Source organism: Astyanax mexicanus, chromosome 4 (assembly GCF_023375975.1).
Source record: "Astyanax mexicanus isolate ESR-SI-001 chromosome 4, AstMex3_surface, whole genome shotgun sequence".
Lineage (NCBI taxonomy): Eukaryota > Metazoa > Chordata > Actinopteri > Characiformes > Acestrorhamphidae > Astyanax > Astyanax mexicanus.
Genome location: NC_064411.1, coordinates 53,013,890 through 53,027,345, shown reverse-complemented (window position 1 = coordinate 53,027,345; position 13,456 = coordinate 53,013,890). Strand labels below are relative to the sequence as shown.

At 40.3% G+C, this 13,456-nt stretch overlaps 1 protein-coding gene across 1 annotated transcript in view; it reads left to right on the top strand.

Moving 5' to 3' along the window:
• Positions 1-13,456, top strand: part of tmtopsa (teleost multiple tissue opsin a) — a 90,461-nt gene that overhangs the window by 60,155 nt on the left and 16,850 nt on the right. The window contains exon 3 of the mRNA XM_022662236.2: positions 3,931-4,164. Coding sequence (XP_022517957.2) covers positions 3,931-4,164 — 234 coding nt within the window. The remainder of the gene's footprint in view (positions 1-3,930; positions 4,165-13,456) is intronic.

The window sequence follows — 13,456 nt, the reverse complement described above, 5'->3', positions numbered from 1 at the left end:
GAGCAGAAACATGTAGAATGTATTTCTCCCTCGTATAACTAGTTAGTTGTGTAAGTGTAATTAATGTCTTAACTAGGCAAGGAAAAAGGGACAATACATGCAGAAATACATTTTAAAATCTATTTCCAAGTTTACAAGTCACCTCAGAGTGAAGTTATCTAGATGATGTATCCAGTAGATTTCCCTAGATTTGTGAAGTTTGCCCAAAAACATCTTTAACCACAACTTGCTCTATACCAAAAAAAAAATATATATATATATTTATATATATATAAAGTCACATGTAGAATGATCCCCAGTCTTTAAAATGTTGTGCCACTGGATAGCTTTATTTTTTATTTTATTTTTTAGAGTTAAAATTTTTATCTCATTTTCTCCCCAATTTACAAGGCTAATTACCCATCCCACTCATTAGGACTCCTCCCTATCACTAGTAATGCCCCAGTAGAACACAGGAGATTAGGAAATCACTGGTTTGAATCCCGGTCATGCAGCTTGCCATCAGCTGCCAGAACCCCGAGAGAGCACAATTGGTCTTGCTCTCTCTGGGTGGGTACAGTAGATGGTGCTTTTTCCCCTCATCACTCCTAGGGTGATGTGGATCAGCACAAGGCTGCGTCTGTGAGCTGATGTATCAGAACCGAGTCGCTGCGCTTTCCTCCGAGCGGTAGCGCTCTGACTTTACATGTATCGGAGGAGGCATGTGCTAGTATTCACTCTCTTGGTGTTGTAGCATCGCTAGTGATGGGGGATATACATCTGAAATAAAATTATAAGGTCCAAAAAGTCACGATTAGAATATTATTAGCGTAAAAAGGGAGAGTTTAATTTATGTCACAGTTTATTTTAGACTCTGCTGTTCTATTATTCATGTTCAGCACCTGGATCTCTGGAATAAAGTCAGAATCGTAGCCCTGTGACAGCGCAGACCGTCAGAGCGGCAGCATCGCAGGGCGATGAGTGACAGGTACGGAGGCCGACCGCTGGGAGACCGCACAGTTAAACTGGAGGCTCTTATTTATGGTACCTGACAGCAGAAAAAGCAGAACTGAGGGCCCGGCGGACACTCTGACATTAAAAGGGCTGTATAGTTCACTTTTCCTGCGTTTTAGTTTATCTCTCTCGGGTCAGCTGATACACTCTACATAGTTTTACCCACTGAAAGTTGTGGTGATTTATGTCTGCATGACCGTTTTATAACCTTTTTAGGGCTGGTTTGATTCATCGAACATCAAACTAGTCTACAATGATGTACGCTGCCCTCAGGATGCTGTTAATGGACTATTTTTAGGGCCATACTTTAGCGATCTATAGTGCACCGGTCAATCGTGTAACCTGCAGCTTGATTAAGGGCGTGTCGATGTGTCTTTGGTATCGTGAGGACGAATAAAAAATACACCTTGCGCAGCTCGAAACGCTCAAAAGGCATGAACTAATTCCCTTAACCCTCCTGTTATGTTCAAATTTCAGGAACAGCAATGGTGTTCCAGGGTCAGTTTGACCTGGTGCATGTTTAATTATGCAAAATTTGATCTGAAACCAAGTAAATCCCAAAAAGCAAATATTTAAATATTTAATTACTAACTCCATTACTCCATTACTAATTATTCTATCAATATTTATTGCAATGGAGTTCTTTACCTCTAACAGGTAATGCTTCAATTAGCTTTATTCACTTGATTTTTATTTAAAAAATCATGTTCAAACTTTTTTTTTTAACATTTTACTAATTTGTACTGTATTCATTTTTAACTGTTCATGTTTACAGTTATATGCACTAAATGTGCTACACTTTTTTGCGTTTTTTTGATAGATTTTTGCTGTTACATTACTTTATTTGTCTTATATTCATTATCTTAATACACACTTACTGTTTACTAAACAGACAAACGTTTCTACTTTTTGTTTCTACTGAATGTATGAAATATCTGTAGGCACTAACTCACTTGTGTAGCAGGGGAACACAAAATTAAAATCTTGTGATAATTACCATTACACTGCTATTGATATAAGGGCTTAAATAGTCTAGTGCACTGTGTTAAGAAGACAATGTGTTAAATCTCGCCTATTTTGACTGTTTTTCCACAGCAGTGTTTGTATTTTTCTGTGTTCTGAATTAAAAAGATAAAATCACTTGATGTCAGAAATGACATTAAATCATCTAAAATGTATTTTTAACACTATTTAAATATACTGATTAAAACATTTTTACAAAATCTCAGTGTATCTTTGGGACAGAATGAGAACAGTCACCAAAAACAATTTAACACGTCTGCAACTCAACCACCTTTTCATCAAAGGCCAATTTTCATAAAATTGTCTACGATGTAATTGTCCACCCTGTCATTGTCCAACCTGCAACTGTCCACCATGTAATTATCCAGTCTATCACTGTCCACCTCATAACTGTACATGCTGTTATTGTCCACCCTTTCATTTTTCATCCTGTAACTGTCAACCCTGTCATTGTCCACCTTGTAAGTGTCCATCCTGTACTTGTCCAACCTGCCATTTTTCATTCTGTAACTGTCAACCCTGCACTTGTCCACCCTATAATTGTCCACCTTGTCACTCTCCACCCTATAAGTGTCCAACCTATCATTTTCCACGCTGTCATTATCCACCCTGTAACGTGCACCTTTTGGTTGTCTAATCTGTAACTGTCCATCCTGTCACTGTCCACACTCTCACTGTCCACCCTGTTACTGTCCACTCTGTCATTGTCCAAACTGTAACTGTCCACCCCATAACTTTCCATGCTGTAACTGTCAATCCTGTCACTGTCCACCCTGCAGTTGTCCACTCTATCACTGTCCACTCTGTAACTGTCCACCCTGTCATTATCTAACCCATCATTGTCCACCCTGTAAGTGTTCACTCTGTAACTGTCCACCCTGTCATTATCTAACCCATCATTGTCCACCCTGTAAGTGTTCACTCTGTAACTGTCCACCCTGTCATTATCTAACCCATCATTGTCCACCCTGTAAGTGTTCACTCTGTAACTGTCCACTCTGTCTATGTCCATCCTGTAACTTTCAACCCTATAATTATCCAACCCGTCACTGTCCACTATGTTATTGTCCACCCTGTAACTTTAACCCTGTAACTGTCTACCATATAACTGTCCACCCTGTCATTATCCATCCTGCAACTGTCCACCCTGTCTTAGTCTGCCCTATCATTGTCCATCCTGTATTAGTCCATCCTGTCACTATCCACCCTCTTATTGTCCACCCTGTAACTGTCAACCCTGCAATTGTCTACCCTGTAACTAGCCACCCCATAACTATCCCCACTGTCATTGTCCACCCCATAATTGTCCTTACTCTCATTGTCCACGCTGTAACTGTCCACCATCTGGTTGTCCACCCTATAGTTGCCCACCTTGTCATTGTCAACCCTGTAACTGTCATTACTGTCACTGTCCACTCCTTAACTGTCCACCCTGTATTTATCCACCATGTAACTGTCCTCACTGTCATTGTCCTATCCATAACTGTCCTTGCTGTCATTGTCCACCCCATAACTGTCCTCACTGTCATTGTCCACTCTGTTACTGTCCACCATATAGTTGTCCACCCTGTGACTGTGCACCCTGTAACTGATAACCCTATAATTGTCCAACTCATCATTGTCCACTATGTTATTGTCCACCATGTAACTTCAATCCTGTAACTGTCCTCGCTGCCACTGTCCACCCTGTAATTCTTCAACCTGTATCTGTCCATCCTGTAATCGTCCACCCTGTCTCACAGCTTATCATAAAAAGGTGGATGCATGACGATCATGCATGACAGAAATTGACCCAAATATTTTATGTTCTAACAGTTGTGGAACACATTTGTGTAAGGAAATATATTGTATAGATAATTTAATGTCCTTCATTGTCTTTACCAGGTTTTTTTTTCTCCTCTTTTATCCCTGCAGGTCAGTGGAGTGAGCACGGCTATGGGTCGTAAGCGAGAACACCGGGTCCTCCTGATGGTCATCACCATGGTGGTCTGCTACCTGCTCTGCTGGCTCCCGTACGGCATCATGGCTCTGATAGCTACGTTTGGAGAACCGGGGCTCATCACGCCGGAGGCCAGCATCGTTCCCTCACTGCTGGCCAAAACCAGCACCGTCATCAACCCCATCATCTACATATTCATGAACAAACAGGTGAGGGAGCGTCGTTTTTTTATAATAATAATTAATACTATAATTAATGATTATTAGTAGAATAACTTATAACATGATCAGGATGCTCTTGTCGGCTGTGTGGGTTTTAGTCTCTGAATCTGCCCTCGGCCATTCCCTCAATCCCATTTCCACACCCTGGATTGCCAAGTGTAGACAATAGCAAGCAAACAGTGTGCTGAAGCCATGGGAAAGGGTGAGCTGGCTATTTTGTCACATCAGTTCAAAGAATATTTTCCCAAAGTCATGGGGACCATCAAGATGTTTGTTGGTAAATGTGAGACGGGCCATTATGTTCTTTTTGGCTAATGGTATAATTTTCACCCACTCTCTTTCTTATTATTCTTATTATTGAGTCATTAACACTGGCGAGTGAGACCTGCAGTTCTTTAAATGTTCTGGATTCTTATGTGACCTTCTGGATGAGTGTCCATGCCCTTTTGGAGTATTTCCTTTTGGAGCCAATGAAAACCCAAAAGTCAGTCTCTCAGTAAATTATAATATTATATAAGACCAGTTGGTACTTTTGGCTGTGTGGGCAGTGTGCCAAGTCCTGCTGGAAAATGAAATCTGCATCTCCATAAAAGTTGTCAGCAGAGGGAAGCATGGAGTGCTGTAAGATTTTCCAGGAAACCCAGGGAGACATGTCATCTGCTGGTGTTGCTCCACTGTGTTTTATATGTAGTATATATATATATATATATATATATATATATACAGGGCCATCTAAAAAAAATTGAATATCTTTGAAAATTTACTTTATTTCAGTAATTCAGTTCAGAATGTGAAACTCATACATTATATAGATGTATTAAACACAGAGTAATCCATTTTAAGCTTTTATTTATTTTATTGTTGATTGGTGATTATGGCTTACAGCCAATAAAAACCCAAAAATCAGTGTCTCTGAAAATTAGAATATTACATAATAAGACCAATTGGTACTTTCTGCAGTGTGCCAAGTCCTGCTGGAAAATGAAATCCACATCTTCATAAAAGTTGTCAGTAGTAGAGGGAAGCATGAAGTGCTGTAAGATTTTGTGGGAAAACAAAACTGCACTGACTTTAGACTTGATAATAAAACACAGTGGATCAACACCAGCAGATGACAGACATGTCTCTCCAAACCATCACTGATTGGTGGAAACTTCACTCTAGACCTCGAGCAGTTTGGACTGTGTGTCTCTCCACTCTTCCTCCAGACTCTGCTCCCTTCATTTACAAATGAAATGTAAAATTTACTGATGATCAGTGATGGTTTGGAGAGTCATGTCTGTCATCTGCTGGTGTTGATCCACTGTGTTTTATTATCAAGTCTAAAGTCAGTGCAGTTTTGTTTTCCCACAAAATCTTACAGCACTTCATATCTTACAGCTTCCCTTTGCTACTGACAACTTTTTTGAAGAAAAGGATTTCATTTTCCAGCAGGACTTGGTACACTGCCCACACTGCCAAAAGTACCAATTGCTCTTATACTGTATAATATTCAAATTTTCTGAGACACAGATTTTTGGGGTTTTATTGGCTGTAAGCCATAATCATCAACAATAAAGGAACAAATAAACACTGATAATGGACTCCGAGCTGCAGATTAGAGAGTGTGAGGTATCAGAAGGTGCCGTAACCCAATTCTTCTGCCTCCGTCATGTTGATAAAGGGTGTGTAGCGTGAGTGTGAAACAATCCAGTTTATTCCGCTCATCACGCCATCAGTCAAGCTGTCAGGGGGTGTGCTTTGGCACGGCGCGAGCGGGCAAACACAGGGCTGTCCCGTCCACTCCACATAAAGGCGCCGACGAGGCAGCAGCAGCAGCAGCGGGCCTAACTCAATAAAGGCACAGTGGTGAGGGCTAAAAACACACCATCTGTTTAGTGGGTGTGTTTGTGTTTGCGTTTTTATCTCTCGGGACTGGTTCTGTATGCGTGTCGTTGGGAGCTGATTGCAGAATATAGGCCTGGGTACAGAAGTTCATGCTCCAAACATATGCTCACCATGCCCACATAAGAAAAAAATTTAAAACGGACCAGGAAACTTTAAATGATTAGTTTTTTATTAAAGTGTCAGATTTATAGCAATGCTATTCAGAATGAAGGTAAAAGTTACCAGGAACAAAAATTATTAAAACATTATTAAAGCATGTATTTAACAGTTGTAGAGGTGGGCGATATCAGTTCTTCGTTGGGTATAAAAATATATATTTTAATATACTCTACAAATTTACTTTAATTTTGTTTAATTTATTTGATATTTAAATGTGTTATTTAACACTGTATCCTATAACTTACTTGCATTTATATTGTCCTATTTACAATTACAGAGCATTGAAATACACTTTAACTGTTATATTAATGTAAAATCAAAATATATATTGAGAAAAAAAATTACCAATGTAGTAACTACTGTAACAGTTGTTGCTAAAAATGTACTAAAGTAAATTTTAAAAGTATATTGAATAACATTAAACTCAATGTGTACTTTTTTATTAGTCTATTTTTTTTAAATACACTAAACTGTACTTTTTAGGAATTATGATCAAAGTTTACTTACACAACTTTGATAAAAGCATAATGTTAATGTACTTTTAATATATTTTAAGTAAGCAGACATTTCTCAATGTGTTTTAAATACAATTACGTATTTCTTTTTCACCAGGGATTGGAAGAACAGCTTCCCAATCATTTTTAATCATGCAAAGGTTTCAATCAGCTCTGGAAAAAATATGAGATCATTCAAAAATGATGAGTTTCTATGATTTTTAGCAAATTGAAAATCTCTGGAATATGGATGATGGAAGATGGATGATCACAAACCATCCAACCAAGCTGAACTGCTTGAATTTTGAACTGCTTGAATTTTTGCACCAGGAGTAAAGCAGCATAAAGTTATCCAAAAGCAGTGTGTAAGACTGGTGGAGGAGAACATGATGCCAAGATGCATTAAAAAACTGTGATTAAAAACCACCAGGGTTATTCCACCAAATATTGATTTCTGAACTCTTAAAACTTTATGAATATGAACTTGTTGTTTTCTTTGCATTATTTGAGGTCTGAAAGCTCTGAATCTTTTTTTTTTGTTTATTTTATCAGCCATTTCTCATTTTCTGCAAATAAATGCTCTAAATATTTTTATTTGGAATTTGGGAGAAATGTTGTCTGTAGTTTATAGAATAAAACAACAATGTTCATTTTACTCAAACATAAAGAGGGATCTGGCAACCCAGTAGCAATAGCGATAACCAGAAGACAGACAAGACACAAAACATATGTAAATACTGTAAGTATATCCTACAAGTAACTGTTTCATAGGCAGTTGTACTAATCCCTTAGCTCTGTACTGTATTTAAAAAATGTTCTGTCTCTGTTTGCACTTCAAGCATAGTCTTAATATGACTGGTTATGGTTATGAATAGTTAAATTACAAGAGACTTAGGAGAAAAAAACACAAACCATAGTCTTAGTATGACTGGTTGTGGTTTGCACTTATTGTTTGCACTATAAAAGACCTAGAAAAGTTTTATTTGAATTTTTTATTCTTATTTCTATTTCTTATAAAATCAGTGTGTGAGAGAAACCAGTCTGTTAATTGTGCGTTATATAATTTTCTCAAATAAAACTCTAGTTTTCAAGACATTTTTCATTTTTTGATGTTTTCTTTAAAATTTTATTTTTAAATCTCGTCTTGTCTCATTCTCGTGAACCCAGTATCGTGTCTCGTCTCGTCTCGTGAAATTAGTGTCTCGTCACACCCCTAATTTCTTATGTAGGACAACACATCATATAGTATTATTTCTTCTAAAATCAAGGCTATTATAGTGTAACCGTCTTTACTGTCGAGGGAAGGCTTTCTACTTCTCGATTTCCATGGTTGATCATTGTTGTAAAGGTTTGATTGCATCCGTGGCATCGTGCTAATAGATCCCAGTCATAGTGAAGGTGGCGTAGAGGTCAGGAAGTCAGGTAAACTCGAGTCAGGCACCTTCGTTTATAGTTTTCTCAAATGATTCTGCTCTCTGAGACCTGAGAATTGCTACGATTGTAGTACTCAACTGCCGGCGTCTACAAACCCAGGTAAGTCTGTAAGTGTTGGAGTGCAGTTAAAGATGTGTACACAGCGACAGCATGTTCCGTCCTCCTGATACGCCACAGGCAATTTTTTTATCCGGCAGGGCGCCGTTAAGTGTTCGAATGCAGCAATTCAGCACTCTAATGGGATTAGTGTGTAGATTACAGAGCAGACAGCTTGACAAAAGTCCCTCATGACAGCTTCTTGTCTGGCCCTCAAGTCGAGGAGACGCGACGCCAGAGGAAAACAAACAATAAAGTGAAAGAGCGGCCGATCGCACCGGCTCAGGATACTCTTTCCTCTTCACTCGTCCGCGATAAATGAGTCTGACAGACGCTCCGGTACGATTTCAGTAGGAGAATCTGAAGATGGTCCAACTTTAAAGTGGAACGATCATGAATAATGATGAAGGATCTCTAAGGCTCTCTAGTAAAGGGGTTGGACAATAAAACTGAAACACCTGTCATCATTTTAGTGTGGAAGGTTTCATTCATGCTAAATTGGAGCAGCCTGGTGTTCAATCTTCATTAATGGCACATTATTGCACCAGTAAGAGCAGAGTGTGAAGGTTCAATTAGCAGGGTAAGAGCACAGTTTTACTCAAAATATTGCAATGCACACAACATTATGGGTGACATACCAGAGGACAAATTGTTGGTGCACGTCTTGCTGGAGCATCTGTGACCAAGACAGCAAGTCTTTGTGATGCATCAAGAGCCACAGTATCCAGGGTAATGTCAGCACCAATACCACCAAGAAGGACCAACCACATCCAACAGGATTAACTGTGGACGCTGTAAGAGGAAGCTGTCTGAAAAGGATGTTCGGGTGCTAACCCAGATTGTATCCAAAAAAACACAAAACCACGGCTGATCAAATCAGGGCAGAATTCAATGTGCACCTCAACTCTCCTGTTTCCACCAGAACTGTCCGTCACCACAATAAATTATTGTGCTCTAAAACCAGGTGTTTTAGTTTTATTGTCTAGTCATGAGTATATCTTGCATGGCTCAAAAAACACAAAAGGCAAGTACTAATTCTCTAGAATAATCATGGGTGTGTTTTGAGAATGAGGCGAAATGAACCAATTAGCGGGTTGCGTACCATTTCCTTTAAGAGCCACTCAGATTTTGGCGGATTGCTATTTTAACAACGCAGCTACCTGGACATGTCCAATGCTTTTTAGCAGAGGAAACTGGCCTGCTCATGCGTTCTGTTTATTGTTGAAATAATGGCATGCACTATTGGTTTGTGCACTGCTGCATGTCAGTGTGATGCGCCTGTTGAGAATTTACTGCCAAGATAGCAATGAACAGTAAGGTCCGACTCTTGACGTCTGTCTAGGGTGTATTCAGTCAGTGGTGCACCTGTGTTTTCTGTTGCCAAGATAGCAATAGTCCAGAAATTTACCTGAACACACCTCATTTCCAGACTACCATGACCATCAGCGTAGATACAGTATATTCAAAAGTACTGATGCTATTTAAAGGATGGAGGCGCAAGGTGTGAAAATAGACTGTTGGTGGGGTATAAGATAGCAATGAACATTATGACATGTCTTGCACAGGGTGTTAGATAGGGCCCCAAAATGTCTTTTACTAAGCAAAGTATTGTGAGAAGGAATGACTACATTAAAAACCTGAACAAATGCTGAAATAGATACAGTGTATAGGATATAGATATAGGAAACTCTATGAAATGCTAACTTATCCTTTTTTGTTTCTAAGAAGCTGAGTACAACTCTCCAAAACACCTTCTAAAATAACTTTTCTTTCAGGGAATTTTACAACACTAGCTTTTCTCAGCTGCGTCTCTTTTCTAGCGTCTTCAGCTTCTGTTTTTTCTTGTCTGACCCGTATTTATTTCTCCTTAATGAAGCCAGAAGCTCGCCTTAAATCGGACAATCCCCTGTAGAAAAGCAGGCTTTGCTTGTCTTTGCTTGTAAACCATCTCGCCACGTTTGTTCAGCTTAACTTATTAATTACTGCTCCATTTATATGCGTACTCTCGCCCCTTCCTCTCGGTCCCCGAACGACGTTGCGGTGCTAAACATCCCAGAGTTGATTAATTACCTCCTTGCTTCGGAGAAGCGCTCAGTTCTTCAGCTGCATGCACAGTTGGGTTTTTTTTTCGGCATATTGAAATAAATGGAAAGTGCGGTGCTGTCATTCGCACTTTCCTGCAGATCTTGACACGTCGCTTGCTGACACACTTTTTAGCGGTTGACAGATGTCTGGGGGAGGATGGCGGGGGTCTGTGGAAACTGAAAGTGCTGGGGTTGTGCTGTTTGTAAAGGTGTGTGCAAAATAAAAATCATCCCATCGAGTCAAGAGGCTTTTATTTTCATTACATCTGAGTACAGGTACTCAATGGAAAAACAATAACACTACAATAAATTAAATAAATACAACAGACGAGACAGTTTATAGTTCTTATGTGTTGAGGAGTCTGACTGCCTGGTGGATGAAGCTGTTGCAGAGTTTGGTAGTGGAAGCTATGTGTGTTGAGGAGTCTGACTTCCTGGTGGATGAAGCTGTTGCAGAGTCTGGTAGTGGAGGCTCTGTGTGTTGAGGAGTCTGACTGCCTGGTGAAAGAAGCTGTTGCAGAGTCTGGTAGAGGAGGCTCTCTGTGTGTTGAGGAGTTTGACTGTGTGGTCGAAGAAGCTGTTGCCGAGTCTGGAAGTGGAGGCTCTTTGTGTTGATAAGTCTGACTGCCTGGTGGAAGAAGCTGTTGCCGAGTCTGGTAGTGGAGGCTGTGTGTGTTGAGGAGTCTTACTCCCTGGTGGAAGAAGTTGTTGCAGAGGCTGGTAGTGAAGGCTCTCTGTGTGTTGAGGAGTCTGACTGCCTGGTGGAAGAAGCTGTTGCAGAGTCTGGTAGTGGAGGCTCTGTTTGTGTGTTTAGGAGTCTGACTGACTGGTGGATGAAGCTGTTCCAGAGTTTGGTAGTGGAAGCTATGTGTGTTGAGGAGTCTGACTCCCTGGTGGAAGAAGCTGTTTGCAGAGTCTGGTAGTGGAGGCTCTGTGTGTGTTGAGGAGTCTGACTGCCTGATGGATGAAGCTGTTGCAGAGTCTGGTAGTGGAGGCTCTGTGTGTGTGTTTAGGAGTCTGACTGCCTGATGGAAGAAGCTGTTGCAGAGTCTGGTAGTGAAGGCTCTGTGTGTGTTGAGGAGTCTGACTGCCTGATGGAAGAAGCTGTTTCAGAGTCTGGTAGTGAAGGCTCTCTGTGTGTTGAGGACTCTGACTGCCTGATGGAAGAAGCTGTTGCAGAGTCTGGTAGTGAAGGCTCTCTGTGTGTTGAGGAGTCTGACTCCCTGGTGGAAGAAGCTGTTGCAGCGTCTGGTAGTGGAGGCTCTGTGTGTTGAGCAGTCTGACTGCCTGGTGGAAGAAGCTGTTGCAGAGTCTGGTAGTGGAGGCTCTGTGTGTGTTGAGGAGTCTGACTGCCTGATGGAAGAAGCTGTTGCAGAGTTTGGTAGTGGAAGCTATGTGTGTTGAGGAGTCTGACTGCCTGATGGAAGAAGCTGTTGCAGAGTCTGGTAGTGAAGGCTCTCTGTGTGTTGAGGACTCTGACTGCCTGATGGAAGAAGCTGTTGCAGAGTCTGGTAGTGAAGGCTCTCTGTGTGTTGAGGAGTCTGACTCCCTGGTGTAAGAAGCTGTTGCAGCGTCTGGTAGTGGAGGCTTGGTGTGTTGAGGAGTCTGACTGCCTGGTGGATGAAGCTGTTGCAGAGTCTGCTAGTGGAGGCTCTATGTTCTGGGTTAATCTGCAGTTACAATCAAACAAACTTAAAAAAGAAACTTGTGGCTTTTTTCCCCAATCTCTTTTCTTTCTTTTGTTAAACTTTTGCTTTGTTTTGAGATCTTTTTTTTCTTTTTCAGATCTCCTTTTTATCTTTTACCTTGTCTTTGTTCTCTGTAATCCGTAACTCCTCTACAAAGGTGCGACAGAGAACTGAGGTTTGGCTGGGGGTTTCTATGCTGTGTTTCACAGCTGAGACCGATCTGCACTGATTAACGCTGAGGATTCTGGGACTTTCTGGGACGTTTTTTAGCCCAGATCCACCAGCTCTTACAATGCAGTGTCCAGGCCCTCTGCTGGTGCTTGGTGGTACATACCGCTAGGTGTATCATGGCAAATTGCTGCCTGTTTTACGTATTAAAGTTTTGTATTCATCTATAACTTCAGACTTTCTTGTAAAAGTGACACAATAACGAGCAGAAAGTTGAGAAACAATGGGCGACAATCACGTAAACACGTTTCCTTTAAATTCCCAGCAGCTACATATACGGACAGCTCCGGGAGCTTTAGTGGAGATGATGGATGAGCTGCAGGACGTGTTAAAGTGTTGCTCAATCAGCTCTTAAATATAAAAACCTGGTGGAGCCATAAATCTGCACTCGCTCTCCCAGAACACGCTACTACTGTGAGCTCTTTTATCCCCAGTAATCTGGAGGCAGGGCCTGTGTTTGTCTCTGCTGTTTAAATGTTATTATCTCCTCAAATTTACAATCAGATTACAGTCGGTATTGACAAGTCTGCACTTTCATCCTTTTCTGTTTATTTCGGGGGAAAAGCGACAGAAAACATGGTGAAAAATTATGTTTTTTTTTTACTGCAAAACAAAATAAAAAAGATAGTACACACAGCAGTAAATCCTCGTCAAATACCAAACATTATATGGATTAAAAGTTTAGGATCTGCACATTTTTAGCTAAATTTGCAATGCATGCTCCAAAGAAATTAAAGATAAAAAAGCAAAAGTAAGTAAAAACAAAAGTATTTAGACACTAGATCATTCAGATTCAATTATAATCTGATTATAAGTGAATATCTGCAATTACCTGATCTAAACTAGTAGATATTGGCTGTTTTAATCTAAATCCAAATCTGAAAATTGGTTTTAACTACAGTTTAAATAGCGCCACCTGGTGTCCTCCAGGCTCCATTACTATATATTATCAGTAGTGGGCAGCACTGAAACTACACTGCCGGTCAAAAGTTTTAGAACACCCCTATTGATTGGTAGTTCACTGGCAGTGCTGTGTGATACAGCATAAAAACCCTGGCTAAACCTCAGTTCTCTGTCGCACCTTTGTAGAAGAGTGACTGGTAACAGAGAACAAACAAAAGAGAAAAGACTCTTTATTACTGCAATTTACAGTAATTTACATCAGACCTCTTCCAATCATGTTAATCTGAGCTAAAGGCTAAATCTGCTG